The sequence below is a fragment of the Capricornis sumatraensis genome, chromosome 7 (assembly GCF_032405125.1).
Source record: "Capricornis sumatraensis isolate serow.1 chromosome 7, serow.2, whole genome shotgun sequence".
In the NCBI taxonomy this organism is placed as follows: domain Eukaryota; kingdom Metazoa; phylum Chordata; class Mammalia; order Artiodactyla; family Bovidae; genus Capricornis; species Capricornis sumatraensis.
Genome location: NC_091075.1, coordinates 4,925,171 through 4,948,057, shown reverse-complemented (window position 1 = coordinate 4,948,057; position 22,887 = coordinate 4,925,171). Strand labels below are relative to the sequence as shown.

At 40.5% G+C, this 22,887-nt stretch overlaps 1 protein-coding gene across 1 annotated transcript in view; it reads left to right on the top strand.

Moving 5' to 3' along the window:
- The window catches only part of LOC138082236 (rho GTPase-activating protein 20-like), a 53,268-nt gene extending 43,394 nt beyond the window's left edge, over positions 1-9,874 (top strand). The window contains 6 exon segments of the mRNA XM_068975531.1: positions 651-820; positions 2,608-2,769; positions 6,000-6,109; positions 6,623-6,809; positions 8,305-8,431; positions 9,753-9,874. Of these exon segments, the coding sequence (XP_068831632.1) occupies positions 651-820; positions 2,608-2,769; positions 6,000-6,109; positions 6,623-6,809; positions 8,305-8,431; positions 9,753-9,874 (878 nt within the window).
- Positions 9,875-22,887: the final 13,013 nt, after the last annotated feature.

The window sequence follows — 22,887 nt, the reverse complement described above, 5'->3', positions numbered from 1 at the left end:
TCTGCATTTAATGACTACTTCCCAAGACCCTGAGGGCAGGAAGTCATCCTTGGAGTTGACTGAGGTGTGTGGCCTCCCAGAGGAGAGGTCCAGAGGCTGACTGAAAAGCAGGATCAGGCAGGATGTCTCATGAAAGGCGATTCTTTTGATGGGAGAAAATTGGGCATGACTGGGTACTCAGAAAGCCAAACAGGTAATTGAACCGAGGAAGGAAACTTACTACAAAAGTAAATGATATCCAAATGCTGCTTGATTTGAATATTAAATATTTTTGGCTTTTAAAATGAGATCTGATACCGGAATCCACTGATAATACTTACCATTAGGAAACCCGTATAACTACAGCTTAAGTGCGTCATGACACAGGGCAAAGGGAATAGATGGCACTGTCTGGGGAAGACTGTCACAGGGGGAATCACCCCCGAGTCTGATCACGCCTCTAGGTTTGCAGAATATGGGGAAGAAGAACATGTTAACACCACAAGGATGCAATTAGCCTGTTTCAGAATGTGGGGAATTCTATATAACAAATGGTTCAGTTTCTCTCTTTCAGCCTCTGCCATGAATATGCTGCTGAATGTAAGTGTTGGAAATAGGCTAAATCAGCTAAGCTACTACTACTGAAAATCTCTCTTCTACATTTGATTCAGACAAGAAGAGAGTTAGTAAGACTTCTGTCAAAAACTGGGCCTTTTGGTGTCGCCCCAGGACGCGCGAGGACAACCAACACCCACCTCTACCACCCAGAAAGCAAAAAGAGCTCTTTGGAGCTCCTCTTGAGGATGTATGTGATAATGACACCCTGCGCACCCCAATTCTGGTAGGTCTTCTTTTGGTTTCTGTAACCTTCCTGAGGAGGGGAGTTCGCAGAGATCAAGTGTTCTCTTCCCAATCTACTCCACATGAAGAAGTCTGGCTTTGTCCGATAAGTTTCACAATGTTATTTCAAAAAAAAAAGATCTGATTTAGGTACTGCAGAGTCAGAAGGCAAATACAAGATGAAAAGTTACTCTCATCCATTCCACCGATTTCAACAAACATCCATCTATACCAGCTCAGACCAGTTAACGTGGACTCTGTGAAGTAAGGCAGTTAGAGAAGGCGAGGTTGAGAAAAAGGATGACACCGGGCACCTTACAGATCACCTTTAATGGGGCGAGACGGGGCAGCAGTCAGATTAGGGAGCTGCTGCCCTTACCCAAGAAGAGGAAATCTATGTAGGCATGGATGTGGAAAGCTACCGTCTTAAGGGCGCCCGTTCTTCTGCAAGGTTGTTCAGAGTAGTTATCTCTTCAACAGCTGGGGCAAGGAATTTTGGAGATCGGCCAGAGGCTGGGACCGGCTGGGAGCCGGGCGTATTCAACCCAATGTCCATTTTTTTTCTTTGGGTGAGAGAGCTCTTGGTTTTGCATAGAACGGTGGGGAGGACCTGGAGGGGAGTTTTCGCTCCAGGCTATTTTGAGCCCTGTAACTCTCCTTCAGACTCTGTGTGTAAGAAGCTCTGAGAGTCCACCTCATCCTCACACTGTCTCCTGGTCTCCTCCCTTGAAGTCCACACTAGTCTCAAGTCTCCTTCAGCTGAGTCTGCTCGCCCTATGACTCACAATGTCTCACGCGGATTTGATATGTAACTCAAGTGTTTAAGCATAAAGTAGGCATCCTCTGGCACAGATGAATCCTTTGATCCTGCCAGAATGTGTCAAAAGAGAGTCACAGAGTTTGGACTGTGCTATATCAAGCTAGTGTACTGAAGTGTAAGCATTAACTCTTGTTCACTGTCTACCCTCTCTCCAAGCACTACACTAGATGCAGGGAATTTTATGGTATATATGGAGAAATTTATCATACCAGTTATGTGCTAGCTACTACCCCAGACCTTGCGCTTTCATAGAAAATTTAGGCGGTAGCCATGACTATCACCACCCTCACTTCATAAATGAAAAACAAAAGAGCCTCACCCAAGAACGTGCTATGCCCAAAGTCACACAGTGGATGAGGAGCATAACAGATTCCACAATCCTTGAAACACCTGGCTCCAATATCTGTTATCTCTCTAACTTTGCAGACAGCAGAGGACATGAAAATACAGGAAAAGGAGCTAGAGAGGCTGATGAGAAAGGAATGAGATCAGAGAGGAGGGGCCTATTGAGCCTGAGTTTGAGGGGAGGGAATACAGGAAACAGGAATGAATGGGGTGGACAGTCCCTGGAAGGGGAATAAACAAATGGCGCGTGAATATGGCAAAAAGATTTCCACACTCAGGGAAGAGCACCTCTAATAGGGAATAATGAGAAGGCAGCGGTGAAGGAGGAGAGGGTGAATCTACAAAGGCCTCAAAGCAGAGACAGTTAATACAGTAAATTCACTGAAACAGAAAATCTGACTACACAAGTGTTTAAAATGTTTCAGTGTATGACTCAAATTTATTGTTGGGTAGAAAATATATTTACAGACACTGAAGTAAAAATTTCAAATTGACTTCGGTGCTGTTCTAGAACTGTACCCTCATATACCACAGCTCTGTCAAAACAGGAGCAAGCTTGTGCTCTGGGCTTCTAGACTAGACAGGAAATGTCCCACAGTTTTCTTCTCTTTCCTTCCCTATAGGAGATGCTTTCCTTTATCAATCAAAAAGGGCCGTTCACAGAAGGCATCTTCAGAAAACCAGCCAGTATAAAATCCGCAATAGCCCTGAGGAACAAACTCAATGCTGGACACAAAGTGAACTTGGATGATGAATGCATTCTCGTAGTATCGTCGGTCTTAAAGGTAAGGAAAGTTTGAGCATCGTCCACACGCAGAGTCAGTCTAAAGCTGTATGACTGGTCCTTCACTATGAATGCCCAAGAAACATAATAGGCATAAGAGAGGAAGGATCTGAAAAGCGGAAAACACGTCACAAAGTCAAAATTAAAGGAAGGTACCTCAAATGTTATGAGCCCCATACATTAGATATTTTCCTTTTTCATTGCACATCTTGGCTCCTGAACACTCCATGAAGAAGAAGAATCAATTTCAAAATACCCACTTACCACGTTGAGCGTTTACCAAAACAAGCTTCCAGCTTTGGATGACTTCCTCATCACCTTCCTAATGAAGGCAACATTTCCAAAATAAAATTCATCTTAAGCTTTTGGAAACAGTTAACAGAAGTAACTTCCCAGGTGGCTCAGACAGTAAAAGAATCTGCCTGCAATGCAAGAAACCTGGGTTCAATCCCTAGGTTGGAAGGATCCCCTGGAACAGGGACTGGCATACGACTCCAGTCGTATGGACGGAGGAGTCTGGCAGGTTATAGTTTATGAGGGTGCCCAGAACTGGACACGGCTGTGGCAACTTAGCATGGATGCAAGACAGATGTTTACTCATTATGGTAAACTCGTGAGTGTGTGTGTGTGTGTGTGTGTTAGTCGCCTAGTCGCATCCGATTCTCTGTAATCCCTTTAACTGTTGCCCAGCAGACTCCTCTGTCCATGCAACCCTCCAGGCAAGAATACTAGAGTGGGTTGCCATGCTCGACTCCAGGGGAACTTCCTGCCAGGGATTGAACCTGCCTCTCTTGCATCTCCTGCATTGACAGGCAGGTTTTTTTTACCACTAGCCCCACCTAGGAAGCCCATTTCTCTTACAATGAATCATAAAATGCTTAGTGAGGCCACCAAAATCTCTGATCACTACATCATCCTACCTTCCCCTGTCTAACAATGCCTTTTACTTTAAAATTAGTGTAGGGATGTCTCCACCATTTGTTCCCCCTTTTTCCTCCTTTTTTCTCCCTTCCCATCTTTAACAACCTTTGTTAATATCAGTAAGTTTAACCCACCACCCGAGGTTATATTTACATGGTAACCAGTTTTACTATATGCCCCATCTAAAAATCTTATTTTTAAAGTGAGTCCAACAGTCAAAATCAGTTTGGAATTTGGAAAAGTTCCATACATTTATACAAAAATAGACAGAGTTTGAAATGATACAGCTAAATCACAAGCGTGTAGTTAAATTTCTACCAGGGCGATAACAGAACAGAAACAAAAAAATTAATCAATCCATCTTGGAACTTGTGAGCAGCTATGAAGAAAAATATATTGATGTAGTAATCACTATAGACAGGTTGTTAAAATTATCTTAGAAACTAAATAACATGAGGTGTTTCCTTGTCCCCTGTTAATGTTCGATTGCATGATAATAGCAACAGTGCAGATATGACTTAGAGGTGAGCCCTAGTACACCTGCACCATCATAATACACACTAGGTATGCAAATAGCAAGTAGAGTGCTACCCTCTATCAGGTGCACACTTGGAACTGATTTGATTTGTGAGCAAGAGTTACTAGGCTCTTGCCTGTTTCCATGCTATAAGCGCACAGGTCTTAGACAATCCCAGAGTTTTCTCTTCCTAAAGTTGATTGATCTTGGTGGGGAATCCAACTTTGCACCTTTGGCCTGGATAATACCATATGTCCAAGCAACCACAGAGGTGGTCTAAATCAGAAGTGAATACATCGTCAGAACCACATTGAGTTTTCCCTTAAACTGTCTATAAACAGAGGGCCAATGGCAAATAGCCATGGCATATTCCATATGAGTCATGTCCTGGCTTAACCACAAAGGGCCTGCTGCACACCCCCAGACTCCCAGAAGCCAAAGCCAGATGAGATGGTTGAATGGCATCACCAACTCGATGGACATGAATCTGAACAAGACCCAGGTGTTGGTGATGGACACGAAAGCCTGGTGTGCAGTCCATGGGGTCGCAAAGAGTAGGACAGGACTGAACGGCTGAACTGAAATGGAGTGCTTCCTCCCTCCCAATATACTGTGGACACTCCATAAGAAGCAGAGTGAAAACCTAATGACCATGATTGGGTACTGTATACCAATCACAAGAAAAAGTATGAGAGGACTGAGACTCGGTACGTTATCTTCATAGTCTATCCTCAGTACTCAAAAGAGTGCCGGACACAAACAGCAGCTCAATAAGTACTGAAACAAGTGAACGCTGACAGGATTATAATCATGACAGTTGCCGTAGAAACACTGCCTGAAGCAGATACTCTTCAGAGAAGTCAGGCTGTATATTAAGACCAGTGGAACCAAGTTGTGCCTTTGAAACTGGCAAGGCAATGCAATCATTTCCCCTCAGGCTTGCACAACAGTTTACAACTTCATCCATTTTAATAGGCCCCATTCTATCATATTAAGACTTGGTCATCAGGATAAACTTTCCAGGCCTCCACTTAGGAAGCTTACATTTGCATATTCTATCCCACAGGTGTGAAGTTGCCATGTATGTAAATTTTCAGTTTCCTCTTTGGGGAGGATATATTCCATTCAAAGAGTTGTAAGGGTAACGTGTAGTTTACCCATTGGGGCTTTTGGTTTATTTCTAACACCTGCTGCTTAAAAGTCTGTAGAACTGAACTTTTATATATATATATATATTTCTTTTTTTTTTTAAAGAAAAAGATCGAAGCGATTTCGATACTAGCTTTTTCCCAAAGAGCACACATACCTCCGGTTTTCTCTTCATATGTGTATAAGAGCATGTAGGGGTGTAGTTTTGTTTTATTTCAGAACTTCTCTTTCTTGAATTCAGAGCAAGCACTGTGTCTGAAGTTAACAAACAAAATGGGTACGTGCATTTCTTTTCAGGAAACAAATAGGATTTCGGGTGAGTTATCACCAGACCTTGCCAGTCTGCACTATTGTGTTAACATGTACACAAAGAGTAAGCTCCAGGTGATAGAAGGAGCTTTAGCCTCATTCTCACTACAGCCTAGACTCTACTTTTAGGCTTCTCATTTTAGTTGGGGAAAATCCAACCAGTACTTCTGAGTGTGCAAGGCTGTGGAGAATCACAGCCAAGCTCTGCTGTGAATCAGTCTGCGTGGCTGTGAAGGAATTGCAGACTGAATTGAATTTTTCAACTAAATATTTTCTTTGCAATTTCTCCATTGAACTTATCATAAAATAATATGTATTTTTCTGATCTACATAAGGATTTTCTTCGAAATATCCAAGGAAGCGTATTTTCAGCCCATCTTTGTGATAAATGGCTTGCTGTTATTGATCAAGGAAATGAGGAGGAGAAAATAACTGCGACCCAGAGGTAATGATGCAATAATTACTCAACTCTGAGAAAACACAACCAACATACTCTTAGGAAAATATTAGCTTATAGTTTACAGCTGTGTCATCTGAAATAATGAGCAGTATCAAGTGCTTTCACTTGATCATACCCCTCGACGCCAGTTTGAAGAGAGATGCATGCCTTATTGGTGACACTGTGTTTTTCTCCTAATCTTATTAACATGGAATGCTTGACCATTTTACACCTTCTGAATACATGAAACTGTTGGAGATGAAATCCACTGGCCTAGAAAGAGATGATAACGAACCAATCCGCCAGGGGTATGATCTTAAATACAAACACATAACTAATCAGAGTAGGGCTTACCTGGTTCAGGAATTAAAATCAGTGAAACATTTTTGTATGCATTCATGCCTGGCACTGTGAGAATGGACTGTGTACATGGTAGGAAAAGATGTACTGCGTTCTCTGTATTTCCACTTTCTAAGCAAAATGACTCGCTTTATTCATAAGTGCTTCTTCTGTCATTAGGCTTGTAGACCAGCTACCGAGAGCCAATGTAGTGTTTCTGCGACACCTTTTTGGAGTGTTACACAACATTGAGCAACATTCTTCCTCCAATCAGATGACATCTTATCGTTTATCCGTGTCTCTCGCCCCAAGCCTTTTTTGTCTGCCTAATTCTGGCAGGTCAGCATTTAAAAACCTCAGCAAAAAGGTAACAAGATCTCTCATTTTTATGCCTTGTGGGGCAGAGTCCCCATTTTGAACCTGAAGTCTGTGGTATTAACGCTGGTGAACCCGTGTTTTAAAGTGCACATTTTAATTACACTGCCTTGGAGTGGCAGAGTCCTACTCTGGTTGGGCATGGGAAGGTGTATTTTAACTGAGAACAGCTGAGTCACTTCTCCTTTGCCATCCAAGGGATTAAACAACAGAGAGGTAAGAGTAGGACGATATGATAGAAAAGAACCTGGCTTCGGAACCGGAGAGCCAAGGTTCAACTCTCAGCCTCATCACTGAGGGTGTGCAAGCCTCCAAACTGTGAGTTCATCATCACACAACGATGACAGACCCAATACATCTGGTCCCTGTCGGCACATCTTAGGCGGCCTGGGCCATACGAGCACCCGAGGCTCCACACACGCTGGCCACACTCTGCCAGTTGTGGCTCATTCAGGAAAATACTTCGCTTCTACTGTGCCTCCCGGAGAAGGCAATGGCACCCCACTCCAGTATTCTTGCCTGCAAAATCCCATGTATGGAGGAGCCAGGTAGGCTGCAGTCCATGGGGTCGCTAAGAGTCGGGCACGACTGAGCGACTTCACTTTCGCTTTTCACTTTCATGCCTGGAGAAGGAAATGGCAACCCACTCCAGTGTTCTTGCCTGGAGAATCCCAGATACGGGGCAGCCTAGTAGGCTGCCGTCTGTGGGGTCGCACAGAGTCAGACACGACTGAAGCGACTCAGCAGCAGCAGCAGCAGCAGCATTGTGTCTCCGCCAGAGGATGAGGAAGCTAGGTAAATATTTCAGAATATCCTAACAGAGCCATAACATACCTAATAAGATCAAGCTCTTCTCCAAGCTCCCCTAGACAGCAAGTGTGAGGCAAGGCAATGTAGATAGACAGACATGTTTTCTCTCCAGATGGTTTCTTCCTTCACAACCCCCATCCAGCTCCCAACCCCAGACAGAAACCTGTGCTACCCAAGTTTCAGATATTTCTTCACTGAAGTAATTTCACAATTTGTGTTGTATTTGATACTTTATAAGTTTTAATAAGATGTTATGTATAAATTATCAGTAAAACAAAAATTTTAATAAAACTAAATAAAAATTAATAATATACATTTTTGTCCCAAACATCATATGTGGGCTACTTACATCATCCTAGTTTTAAGCATGTAACCATCATTACAAAATTTTAGCTATTAAACCAGCCCACATATTATAACTTTAGCCCAATGACTAAAAGAATTTTAAAAAGTGTGCCCAAAGTACTCTTGAAAGTATCAGTTATTTCTTAGAAAAAACTGATATATATATATTATATATATATACATCGATATATACATATATTTAATCAAGTCTGAATATTTCTCAGACCTCTTTTGCATTTTGTTTAAGAGCCCAGATTCACGTATGAAACGTGATTTACTGTTACGCCATATGTACAGTAATATGCCTTTTTTTTTGCCCCATTGTATTACAGGTTTCTATGATACAATTACTTATTGAAAACTGTCTCAAGATATTTGGAGAAGATATCACTTCTCTCTTTGGAGAGAACTCAGTGAGTTGTGATAACAGTGATATCACTGATAACAGTGAGATTTCAGGTAGGTGAATAATGTAACTGGCTTTGATGCAAAAGACAGCAAGGCTGCCAGGGCTCCATGGGAGATCCTAGAGCCCAAATCACATTGTAAGTGGAGTAATTTCCATCTGCTCCAAGACATGGGAAGTTTCCCACTTGTGAGATTAAAGAAACGATACTGTTCTGATTTCAAGAAGTAACTAGTACAGCTTTAGGAGACATCACTGTTCAGTTGAGTTCAGTTTCTCAGCCGTCCGACTCTTTGTGACCCCAAGAAGTACAGTGACCCCAAGTCTTTGGGGTCAAGAACTGCAGCACGCCAGGCCTCCCTGTGCATCACCAAGTCCCAGAGCTTACTCAAACTCATGTCCATCGAATCAGTGATGCCATCCAACCTTCTCATCCTCTCTTGTCCCCTTCTCCTCCTGCCTTCAATCCTTCCCAGCATCAGGGTCTTTTCCAAAGAGTCAGTTCATCACATCAGGTGGCCAAAACATTGGAGTTTCAGCTTCAGCATCAGTCCTTCCAATGACTTTTCAGTACTGATTTCCTTTAGGATGCACTGGTTGGATCTCCTTGCAGTCCAAAGGACTCTCAAGAGTCTTCTCCAATACCACAGTTCACAATGTACATCTCAGTACATTATTGCATTTCGTAATATTCAAAATAAAGCTTTAAATGCAACTCATATATAAAAGATGTGCCATGGCTGAACCTAGGGTGAGGGGCTCAGAGCACTGCCTGGTTTATTCCCCTCTCCTTCCTTTTTCTGGTCAGTGGTCCCTGAGGCACTGCGGGTTTCTAGTGCCTTTGAAATAGTTTGAAAAGAACCAGCATCATTGAGAAAAAAAGGACTAATATCAGAATAACTTTCCAGACTAGAAACTCTTGTACCACTATTTACCAGTTGCGTTAACTTTGGCCAATTATTCTAGCTCAGTTTCAGTTTCTTCATCTCTAAGATGTGAATAATAAATATCTAAATCTTAGGATTGCTGTAGAGATTAAATATATAATTGATATAAAATAAATCCTTAAAGAAGCAATTAATAGGGCTAGTAGAAGTTTTCATGAGATTAGAGTTAGTACTACTTGAGCCTAGCTAATCACAGCTTACTGGTCGCAGTCCATTGTTACAAGGCAGCATTTAGATTCAGAAACTGAGGACATGAAACATTAGTCCCTTTATATTTTTCATATATCTTGGTTTTATGACACTTATCTCATTGCTTTGAGGAAATCTTTAGGACAGTCCATTTAATTAGGCATTTAAATGTGTCTAATATCTGAGAACATGCTCAAACTAAGACAACTATTTGCTTTCATTTCATCAGGGACAACAGAACCATCTCTTGAATCCAAGCCAGTGAGGGAAACAATGATTTAATAAAAGGTACAACTGCAATATGATGCTATGACCTCATCAAGGATGGGTCCATCCACTGACCTGTCTACAGTATTCTAAATCCCTGAAGATTACAGTCCCCATAATCACACTTTACCCTTCCTTTTTCTTGATCCTATAATACCTCACTTCAAGAACACTTAGTTATAAAACATTCGCACGATTTTGTTGAGTTTGAATTAAATGCTCAGATATATCCAGAAATAAATGAATTTCCTGGCACAAGAATGAACATGAGGCACTTATTCCAAGAAAACCACTTTGGATCATTCAGTGAAAAAGAAGACCTTTCAAGGTCCCAGCTTATACCATTTCAGTTTTTCTTGACCCTGTATATCCATATTTGAGAAAATATTCCCCCCAAAGTATCTCTTCTTTCATTCCTACCACATTATATTGTTTTTTGTACTGTATTATACATTTTTATATTGATGCAATAAAAATAGGTTAGAAAACCATTTCATTTGCTTATGATTCATTTTAACACTTTGGTAGAGGCTCAACTGGCAGTTTGGGTCTCAGCTAAGATCGCTTATGAACCTGTAATCAGTTGGCAGCTCAACCTGGAGTAAGCTACATGTCTGCTGTTTGAAGTTGGCTCTGGGTTGATCCCCATGTCTTCAACAAGAAAACTGGTCTGCTTCATATGGTGGAAGAAGAGTTCCCAACAGCAAGAGAGGCTTTTCAAGAGTCAGCGTAGAAAAGGGCTCCACAGAAGACAACAGAGACAATGAGTTATTCATTATTTACTGAGGAAAGTAAGGGAGTTCCAGAAAAACATCTCTGTCTGTTTCAGTGACTATGCTAAAGCCTTGGACTGTATGTATGCATGGTGCTCAGTTGTTTCAGGCAACCCTATGGACTGTAGCCCACCAGCCCGTCTGTTCATGGGGCTTTCCAGGCAAGAATACTGGAGTGGGTTGCCATTTCCTCCTCCAGGGGAATCTTCCTGATCCAGGGATCAAATCCATGTTTCTTGAGACTCCTGTGCTGGAGGTGGTATCTTTACCTGCTGAGCTATCAGGGAAGTCCTTTGACCATATGGATCACAACAAACTGAAAGATGATTAAAGAGATGGGAGTACCAGACCACCTTCTCCTGGGAAACCTGTATGCCAGTCAAGAAGCAACAGTTAGAATTGAACATGGAACAGAGGACTGGGTCATAATTTAGAAAGGCTGCATATCATCACTCTGCTTATTTAATTGATATGCAGAGTATATCATGTGAAGTGCTGTGCTAGATGAATCAAGTTGGAATCAAGATTTCTGGGAGAATCATCAACAACCTCAGATATACAGATGATACCACTCTAATGGCGGAAAGTGAAGACAAACTAAAGCGTCTCTTGAAAAGGGTGAAAGAGGAGAGTGAAAAAGCTGGTTTGAAACTAACCATTAGAAAAACTAAGGGACAGCTAGATCATTCCCTCAGAGGAGAGGAAATTACAGACGTATAAGAGAAAAAGAGAGCATTTTGTGGCTCATGAGTTTTGAAAACTTAGTTTCCTAGGAAACAAAAACAATGCATGGCAGAAGGTAAAGATCTAGGTAGAAGCCTCATGGGAAAAGCCTCAGATCATTAGGTGTATGGAACACACGCCACATTTCATAAATAGAAACCAAGGGGAAAAAGGAAGCCCCCAGAGAACAATTAAATAACATGTCTAAGAAAGATGGGGCATTGTACATTCATACAGAATCACTGGCACCTCAACATGGAGCAGATCAGTGAAGTTATTCCCATCAACATGAGAATGACCATATGGAAGGAACAAAGAGAACCACTGGATCTGAGTAACACATGTCTCAGTAAGAGTGGTGCAGGCCAGTCACCGGGGACAAGAGAGCAAGTAGGACATTTCAGCAGATGTCCAGCATACACAGATGACACAGTGGATAAATGTCATGCCTCACTCCACAATCACCTAACTCCTTAGCCTTAGAAGACTCCAGAACATGGGTCCATTCATGGAGAAAATGGAAAGACCTTGAATTTCTGCCAATCTGGGAACAAAGGATTACACTAGAAATAAAATGCACCATTTAAAACTATACAACAGTACATATCAATATATCACAGTTTGTAGACTGAGATTGATACCAACATATATAGAAGGCTCGATCCATGCATTGTTTCCCTAGCAAGGGTTCCAGGGTCAAACAGGTTTGGGAAATGCTATATTTTCCTACTGGAAATCAAAATGCCCAGTAACATATTAATGTCTTAGAGAAGACTCACAGTAAAGAAACCCAGTATTTTCCACATCTGACCTGAGAGGTTGTTCTGGAGGAACCCTATTAATGAACGACCCTAGGAACATACATGCATAAGCACTGCTCGGTCTTCTTAGGTCACAGAAGATCCTCTGCAATGCGACCTGCCCCAGTGATCCATTTTTTCTTCACTATGTCTCAGTGTAGATCCTTTTCTTTAGCTAGGTCAGACACTTCACTGTTTCCTGAACAAGATACACACATATCTCTAAGTATAATTATCAACTCCCCTTTGTCTCTAAATATACACAAACTAGATAGCTACTTGGGTTCTACTCACTCAGAAATTTCACGAAAGATATCCGGGACCATTCCAGCTCAAACGAGTTGCTCTTTTATAATGCATAAACATTTGACCCCATTAGATACTGGCTCACATGCTGCTATGCACCATCAGGAACTACACTGGTATTTTTGTACATAGCTCAACAATCCAAATTCCTGTGGTAAATGATTATTCATCGTGTTAGTTTTATATTACTTTTAATGCCTGGGTAATTGTCTACTAAGAAAGGTATAAATGAATTTGTGAATTTTTCTAAATACGGAAATTTTACATTGACTGGTAATGACTGCAAATTTTAAAACTGAAGAGGTAGAAAACAATGCAAATGGAATGTTAGTGAGCAGCAGTAAGACATAAGTTTTAGATATGACTTTACAGTGTTTACTGTTCACAGGTTCTTACAGTCACTTTTTATTCATCTGGCAAAAATGGGATATTGGTGTGATATATTTGGGGATAATTGCATGCTTGTATAAATTTTCTTTTAAGTAGAAACAATTCCATAACAAAAAGGGGTAAAAACATGGCTGGGCAGTGTATCTGTGAGTTTTTAGGCCAAGAAAGATAAACAAAAGTCTCTCAAATCTGAAAAGGAGAAATAACAGGAGATAAAGAAAAGCTGAAAACAGTCTGTCAACTGTAACTCACAGAGGAGATTCTTGCCATGTGGAAATGGCAAATAAAGGTTAGCTTTCCCATAGGAGACTCACCAAGAAAATCAAGTTATTAATTTTTGGAAGAGATTCTAGGAACTGATAAACTATAAAAGGACCCACTTGTCTAATGTAGAATGAATAAAAGGCAATTCGATTTTCTGATATTAGTTTTTACTATAGCTAGTAAGATCTGTGTAATCATCAGACAACTTTCACTTAGTGATGTAATTAAGGTTAAATGTTTTCAAAAGCAAAGCAAAGATACTAAGGATGAAAATATTGATTTATTCCAGAAAGAAAGCTATTCAAAGGCTTTAAGAGGAAGCTAATTCTTTATGGTGATTAATAATTATGATATATTGACTAGAATATGAATGTAATACATATATTCGATTTTTATTCCACTGCATTAGCTATATCATCATTATTTTCATTTTTTAGTATTTTAGTTTTTTAATCATTCAGTTAATACATGTTATAATTTTGTGAATTATTCTTTAATCCATACATTGTTTATGCTTTTCTTTTTTTTCAGGTTCCTATACTGAAGGATTTTCATTACTATTTGTAATAGTTAATTTATAATTTTAATAGAGTAGTGACTAGATAATATGTGAATGATTGTGGTTCTTTGTGACTGCAAGTATATAGTAAATTTTAAACTTTTAAATGTTGTATGCATGCTTTAGAAGAGTGTGTATGCTCTGTTGGGTTCTCTTTTGGGTACAAAGATGCATATATATTTAAAATTGTGCTATATATGTTACTCTGGAGAAGGACATGGCAACCCACTTCTGTACTCTTGCCTGAAAAATCCCATGGATGGAGGGGCCTGGTAGGCTACAGTCCATGAGATCGCGAAGAGTCAGACACGACTGAGCCACTTCACTTTCACTTTTCACTTTCATGCATTGGAGCAGGAAATGGAACCCACTCCAGTGTTCTTGCCTGGAGAATCCTAGGGACAGAGGAGCCTGGTGGGCTGCCGTCTATGGGGTCACACAGAGTCGGACACGACTGAAGCGACTTAGCAGCAGCATATGTTTTACTCAAATCCTCTCTGTATAGTCTCCAAATTAGTAGTTTCTAAGAGATGTTAAACTCTCCCATTATGATAATAAGTTTGTCAATTTTATTTTGTAATTCTGAGTTTTTATAGTTGTTTTTGGAGGGGGGTTACAGCCTACATCTATATTAAGCATACACAAAGTTATAATTTTTATACTCTTTTCAAAAATATTCTTTATTAATGTTAATGCATCTGCCTTATATTCTATTTTGAATAATATTTTTATTTCAGCTCTTCTTTTGGTCCATATATGCCTGGAATATCTCTTTTGCTTTTTCTCTTTTTAAATTTTCTGGTTAGGGTGGGTATGCACCGATTTGGTGGTGTGTGTGTTCTTGTGTCAGTGTCTCCTATAAACACCATATAACTGATTCTTTAAATATCTAAGCTAGTAATTTTGTTTTTAATTTAACCAGAGTCATGTAATCTATTTACACTTGTCGTCACTACAATGTATTTTGAGTTACACCATTTTATTCCATAGTTTAGTTTCACCAGCAGTTTATAATGGCTTCATTCGTCCTCCTTCTTCTAACTTTCCTTGGGTTAGTGCACTGTAGATGAGTATTTTCCCTATTTATACATATTAAAGCTTCTCAGACATTATCTCACTGAATATGTTGCTGTAACATTCCTCTATTGAACATCATATCTCAAAATTTTTTCAATTTTTTTCTTTATGCTGCTTCTTGGGTACAATTCTTAGTTCTCTTCCAGTTTGTTAGGTCTTTAAGTTTGTCCCATTCCAGAGTTTATGTTTTAAATTTTATGAGTTTTCAAATGCTGATATATTTTCTAGGGTTACCAACTGGATCTTTTTCCTATCCAAATGATTATATATACATGTATTTTAATACAGATCATTCCTTTTCCTTCCCGATTCTGGTACCAAGAAGTAGGCTGCTGCTGTAACAATACCTAAAAATGCGGAAGGTAAACTGGGTAGTGAGCAGAGGCTTGGAGGAGTTTTTGAGATATATGCTAATAAAAGCCCGAGTTACTGTGACGACAATATTGTTAGAACTATAGAAGTTAGAGGTGATTCTAGTAAGGATTCAGAGAGAAAAGAGGAGAGCTTGAGAGGCAGTCTATCTTCTTAGAGAATAAACAAATAATTATGAACAGAATGCTAGTAGAAATATGGACATTCAAGGTCATCCTGGTGAAACCTCAGATGGAAATGAAGACCATGTTACTGGAAACTAAGAAAAGATAACCACGTGATAAAAGGCAAAGAACTTGGTTGAACTGGTGTTCTAGTTCTGTGAAAAAAAGAACTTGCAAGCAATAAAAATGAGTATTTAGTTCAGCGGCAGTGATTTGCACTACTCTGTCTTCTGGCTCACTGATCTGTTGCCCTGTATCATTCAATCTACTGTTGATTCCTTCGAGTGTATTTTTTATTTCAGTTATTGTGCTCTTCACCTCTATTTGGCTATTTGACTCTTTGTTAAAAGCTTTTAACTTCTCACGTAGTGCATCCACTCATACTGTGGAAAACACTTTGGAGGTTTCTAAGAAAAACTAAAAAGAGAATTACCATATGACTCAGCAATCTCACTACTGGGTATATATCTGGAAAATACAAAAATTCCCTCGAAAATATACATGCACCCCAATGTTCATAGCAATATTATTCCACTTTCAAGACACAGAAGCAACCTAAGGGTCCATTGACAGATGAATGGAATGCACATATATACAATGGAATACCACTCAGCCATAAAAAAGAATAAATTTTTTCCATTTTCAGCAATATGGATAGACCTGGGGCAGAGCATTATGCTAAGCGAAATAAGACAAAGAAAAATACTGGATGATATCACTGATATGTGGAATCTAGTGAATAAAAGAAAAAAGAAGCAGACTTACAGATATAGAGAACAAATAGCGGTTACAAACCGGGAAAAGGAAGAGGGGAAGGGCATGATAAGAATAGGGAATTAGGTACAAGCTATTAAGTATAAAATCAGCTACAAGGGGATATTGTACAACAAGCAAATAACAGCAAATATTTTATGATAGCTATAAATGGAATATAACCTTTACAAATTGTGAACTACTATATCAGACACTGACAACATATAGCAACTATACTTTAAAAATTGATTTTTATAATAAAATAAAATGGAATATCCAAAAAAGCGGGTTTTTAGCTGTACAGGTTGCTCAGCAAAGTGTTAAAGGACCAGTGGGGTTCCTCCTGACTGCTTACAATAAAATGCAAGAAGAGGGAGCTGAAATGAAGAGGGAATTGTTGCGCAAAAAGGAAGCAGCACTTGAACACTTAGAAAATTTTCCATCTATACATTTTACAAAAAAAAAAAAGAGTAAGGGTTTCTAAAGAAAAAACAGAGGGTATGGCTATACAACCTTTGAAAATAAGACTACTAGGGATTAGAATCACAAAATTATCCACCACCTCAGCAAAAACCAGGAATAGATATAGGATTTTATTAGCAGAAACACTGCCAATTAGGGATACTGAAACAGGATGAAATGAAAGAAGGCTGTTAAACTGCTTAGATTCTGTAAGAGGGAAGCACAGAGCTATTTGGCTGCAAATGTACACTATCCTTTAAGAAACAAAAAGAGACTCCAAAGGCCATTCAGAGATCATCAGATTCCTTCTTAAGCTTGAAAGCAGGGCCATCACCTTGGTTTCAACAGGTCATATGGCCTCCAACTGAAGCCTTGGGGATGAGACCTCCACCTGGCCAAGCCACAGGACTGCCACCCCAGTGGGTCCAGAAGGTGGGGCGTGGAGCCAAAGAGGATTATTCCCAAGATATATGCTGGAGAGGGTATGGAGAAAAGGGAACACTCTTACACTGTGGCTGGGAATATAAATTGATACAGCCACTGTATCAGCTGTGGAGAACAGTATAGAGGTTCCTTAAAAAATTAAAAATAGAACTATCATATGACCCAGAAATCCCACTCTTGGCATACGCCTGGAGAAAACCATAATGCCAAAAGATACGTGCCCCTCAATGTTCATTGCAGCACTATTTACAATAGCCAGGACATGAAAGCATCCTAAACATCCATCAACAGAGGAATGGATAAAGCATGGATATATATGTATGTATGTATGTACGCATGCATGTTAAGTTGCTTTAGTTGTCTTTGACTCTTTGCAACCCTATGGACTATAGCCCACCAGGCTCCTCTGTCCACGGGATTCTCCAGGCAAGAATACTGGAGGGGATTGCCAAGCTGTCCTCCAGGGGGTCTTCCAGACCCAGGGATCAAACCCACATTTCTAACATCTCCTGGCAGGCAGGTTCCTCACCACTAGCACCACCTGGGAAACCTAATGTGTGTGTGTGTGTGTGTGTGTGTGTGTGTGTGTGTGTGTGTGTGTGTGTAAGTTCGGTTCAGTAGAGTTGCTCAGTTGCACACCAGGCTTCCCTGTCCGTCACTAACTCCCAGAGCTTGCTCAAACTCATGTCCATCAAGTCAGAGATGTCATCCAACCATCTCATCCTCTGTTGTCCCCTTCTTCTCCCACCTTCAGGCTTTCCCAGGATCAGCGTCTTTTCAAGTGAGTCAGCTCTTTTTATCACGTGGCCAGAGTATTGGACTTTCAGCTTCCACATCAGTCCTTCCAAAGAATATTCAGGACTGAATTCCTTTAGGATTGATTCATCTCCTTGCAGCCCAAGGGACTCTCAAGAGTCTTATTCAACACCACAGTTCAAAAGCATCACTTCTTTGGCACTCAGCTCTTTATAGTCCAACTCTCACATCCATACATGACTACTGGAAAAACCATAGCTTTGACTAAACAGACCTTTGTTGGCAAACTAATGTCTCTGCTTTTTAATATGCTGTCATAACTTTTCTTCCAAGGAACAAGTGACTTTTAATTTCATGGCTGTAGTCACCATCTGCAGTGATTTTGGAGCCCCCGAAAAGAAAGTCTGTCATTGTTCCCACTGTTTCCCCATTTATTTGCCATGAAGTGATAGGACCAGATGCCATGACCTTACCTTTCTGAATACTTAGCTTTAAGCCAACTTTTTCACTCTCCTCTTTCACTTTCATCAAGAGGCTCTTTAGTTCTTCTTCACCTTCTGCCATAAGGGTGCTGTCATCTGTGTATCTGAGGTTGTTGATATTTCTCCCGGCAAACTTGATTCCAGCTTGTGCTTCATCCAGCCTGGTATTTTGCATGATGTACTGTGCATGTAAGTTAAATAAGCAGGATGACAATATACAGCCTTAACGTACTGCTCTCCCGACTTGGAACCAGTCTGTTGTTCCATGTCCAGTTCTGACTGTTGCTTCCTGACCTGCATACAGATTTCTCAAGAGGCAGGTCAGGTGGTCTGGTATTCCCATCTCTTTAAGAATTTTCCAGTTTGATGTGGTCCACACAGTCTGCATAGTAAATAAAGCAGAAGTAGATGTTTTTCTGAAACCTTCTTGCTCTTTGGATGATCCCACAGATGTCAGCAATTTGATCTCTGGTTCCTCTGCCTTTCTAAATCCAGCTTGAACATCTGGAAGTTCATGGCTCATGTACAGTTGAAGCCTGGCTTGGAGAATTTTGAGTATTACTTTGCTAATGTGTGAAATGAGTCCAATTTTGCAGTAGTTTGAACATTCTCTGGCATTGCCTTTCTTTGGGATTGGAATGAAAACTGACCTATCCCAATCCTGTGGCCACTGCTGAGTTTTCCAAACTTACTGGCATATTGAGTGCAACACTTTCACAGCATCATCTTTTAGGATTTGAAATAGCTCAACTGGAATTCTATCACCTCCACTAGCTTTGTTCACAGTGATGCTTCCTAAGACCCATTTGATTTTGCATTCCAGGATATCTGGCTCTAGGTGAGTGATCACACCATTAGGATTATATGGGTCATGAAGATCTTTTCAGTATACTTCTTCTGTGTAATCTTGCCACCTCTTCTTAATATCTTCTGCTTCTGTCAGGTCCATACCATTTCTATTCTTTATTGAGCCCATCTTTGCATGAAATTTTCCCTTTGTACCTCTAATTTTCTTGAAGAGATCTCTAGTCTTTCCCATTCTCTTGTTTCCCTCTATTTCTCTGCACCAATCACTGAGGAAGGCTTTCTAATCTTCCCTTGCTATTCTTTGGAACGCTGTGTTCAAGTGGGTATATCTTTCCTTTTCTCCTTGGCCTTTCACTTCTCTTCTTTTCACAGCTATTTGTAAGGCCTCCTCAGACAACCATTTTCCTTTTTGCATTTCTTTTCCTTGGGCATGTTCTTGTTCCCTGCCTCCTGTACAATGTCACGAACCTCTGTGCATAGTTCTTCAGGCACTCTGTCTAATATATCTAATCCCTTGAATCAATTGGTCACTTCCACTGTATCAGTTCAGTTCAGTTCAGTTGCTCAGTCTTGTCCGACTCTTTGCGACCCCATGAATCGCAGCACGCCAGGCCTCCCTATCCATCACCATCTCCTGGAGTTCACTCAGACTCACATCCATCGAGTCAGTGATGCCATCCAGCCATCTCATCCTCTGTCATCCCCTTCTCCTCCTGCCCCCAATCCCTCGCAGCATCAGAGTCTTTTCCAATGAGTCAACTCTTCGCATGAGGTGGCCAAAGTACTGGAGTTTCAGCTTTAGCATCATTCCTTCTAAAGAAATCCCAGGGCTGATCTCCTTGCAGTCCAAGGCACTCTCAAGAGTCTTCTCCAACACCACAGTGCAGAAGCATCGAGTCTTCGGCACTCAGCATTCTTTATGGTCCAACTCTCACATCCATACATGACTCCTGGAAAACCATAGCTTTGACTAGACAGACTTTTGTTGGCAAAGTAATGTCTCTGCTTTTAAATATGCCATCAAGGTTGGTCATAGATTTTCTTCCAAGGGACAAGGGTCTTTTAATTTAATGGCTGCAATCACCATCTGCAGTGATTTTGGAGCCCCCCAAAATAAAGTCACTGTTTCCACTGTTTCCCTATCTATTTGCCACGAAGTGATGGGACCGGATGCCATGATCTTAGTTTTCTGCATCTTGATCTGTAAGCCAAATTTTCACGCTCCTCTTTCACTTTCATCAAGAGGCTCTTTAGTTCTTCTTCGCTTTCTGCCATAAGGGTAGTGTCATTTGTATATCTGAGGTTATTGATGTTTTTCCCTGCAATCTTGATTCCAGCTTGTACTTCATCCAGCCTGGCATGTCTCATGATATACTCTGCATATAAGTTAAATGAACAGGGTGACAATATACAGCCTTAACATAGTCCTTTTCCAATTTGGAACCAGTCTGTTGTTCCATGCCCAGTTCTAACTGTTACTTCTTGACCTGCATACAGATTTCTCAAGAGGCTAGTCAGGTGGTCTGCTATTCCCATCTCTTTAAGAATTTTCCACAGTTTTGTGTGGTCCATACAGTCAAAGGCTTTGGCGTAGTCAAGAAAGCAGATGTTTTCTGGAACTCTCTTGCTTTTTTGATGATCCAACAGATGTGGGCAATTTGATGTCTGGTTCCTCTGCCTTTTCTAAATCCAGTTTGAACATCTGGAAATTCGTGGTTCATGTACTGTAGAAACCTGGCTTGGAGAATTTTGAGTATTACTTTGCAACTGTGTGGGATGAGTGCAATTGTGCAACAGTTTGAACATTCTTTGGCATTGCCTTTCTTTGAGATTGGAATGAAAACTGATCTTTTCCAGTCCTGTGGCCACTGCTGAGTTTTCCAAATTTGCTGGCATATTGAGTGCAGCACTTTCACAGTGTCATCTTTTAGGATTCGAAATAGCTCAACTGGAATACCATCACCTCCAGAAGCTTTGTTCATAGTGATGCTTCCTAGGGCCCACTTGACTTTGCATTCCAGGATGTCTGGCTCTAGATGGGTGATCACACCATCGTGTTTATCTGGGTCATGAAGACCTTTTTGTATCGTTCTTCTGTGTATTTTGTGTATCAATGCAAAGAAATAGAGGAAAACTATAGAATGGGAAAGACTAGAGCTCTCTTCAAGAAAATTAGAGGTACCAAGGGAGCATTTCCTGGAAAGATGGGCATAATAAAGGACAGAAATGGTATGGACCGAACAGAAGCAAAAGATATTAAGAAGAGGTGGCAAGAATACACAGAAGAACATTAATAATACATAGTTTAAATATGAGACCTATAAGAGGAAATAGCACAATGTACTTGTCTAATTTAGAAAGATGTTGCTCTCCCATTACCTCCGGAATCAAATAAAATTTCCTCATTTTACATATAATTTTAAACATCCACTATGTATTGGGTAAAGTTATAAATGCTGGATGTTTAGAGGTAACCCAGTACTTCAGGGTCTCAATCTTTCCAGATGTGTTTCAACTAGTACTCATTGTGCAGGCTCTTTGTTCTGCATGGTCAGTCTCCCAACATCAAGTTCCGTCATTCCAGCTCCAGCACTGGTGTTCTCACTGTTGCCACTCCTCTGTGGTTCCCTTCTTGTCCTCTTCTCCTGTCCAGATTCAGCATACAGAGTGTCAGCTTCCCAGTAAAGTCTGTCTTGATTTGTTCAGTCAGACTGGCATTTCCTCTTCTGAATTTCTACAGCCTTGTAATCATTTTCACATATTTTTTGTGAAATGTAGTCTTAAGGCACATGTTTTTTTTATTTTTAAAAAATTTTGTGAAATTGAAATATCTCTTTATATATACATGAGTGCCGAGGTCCAGCCTCAGCAGAGTCCAGGGATATCCTCAGGATGGATGACGTCGGCGAATGAAGAAAGATAGATAAAGAGATAAAGAGATAAAGAGACAACACGGGATGACCAAGCTTTTTCGGTGAGCGAGGCCCATTTACTTTATTTTGGGGGGGGCTTTTATACCCTGAGTTATACATACAGCAAGGTGAAAAATGCAGAGTCAACTCAACATTTTATCAGTAATAATTTTTATCGATATCAGGTTCCTTCTTGTAAGAGTCTTATTCTCTGTACATCATCTTTTGTTTCAGAGGCCTGTTGATATTTCATGACCTCCTTTTGATAAAGGTTGGTCAGCCAGAACACCAGAACAATGCTTTTCCCTTAAAGTGTTTTTTCTTAAATTCTTAGCCTGCATCACCCTTAAAGTACAGAGTTACGTTTTTATGGAGCAAAGATTTAGCAGGTTACAGCAAAAAAAAGAACTTATTAACTCAAAGTCTAATGTTGCTAATGTTAAAGCTGCTGCTTATTATTTTTATATCTTAACTATATGCACTCCCAGGAACACAATGGATAAGGGATGTGAGAACCTGGCAGCAAGCATAGGCTCAACAATGTTGCAAGAGTCTGGATAAATCTGCCAAGTAAGCTAGAATGCTAACAGAGGATTTGAAACACTCCTTTTATGCCCAGGAGATTTATTAACTAAAGCCCTAAGTTAACTCTTTTGGTCAGGAACAGCCCCCTGCTAATGTCAGAAGAGCTGGTGAAAGACATAAAATAGTAAGACAGACAGATTCTGGTTCAGGGGTAGATGCTCGAGCAGGTCCAGGGGGTCCGTCAAGTCCTGAGGCCTTGCTCATCAGGACTCTTTTGCATGACCTTGTCATGGGTCGGATGGCCCAGGGGTTCCCTCGAGTCCTGCATGACCTTGTCATGGATGGGATCTCCCGTGCTGGCTCCCGGAACATGAGTAGTTTTTTTTTTCCCCCAGTGATTCTCTGCCTCCAAGCAAATGTATTCAAGTGAATGTGTACATATAATCCATGGGTTCTAGACACTGAGAAAATAGGAAATCTTGCCCTCTCAATGGCTCTCAGGTGGTGTTCCACAGCACCTCCAGGAGCCACCAGGAA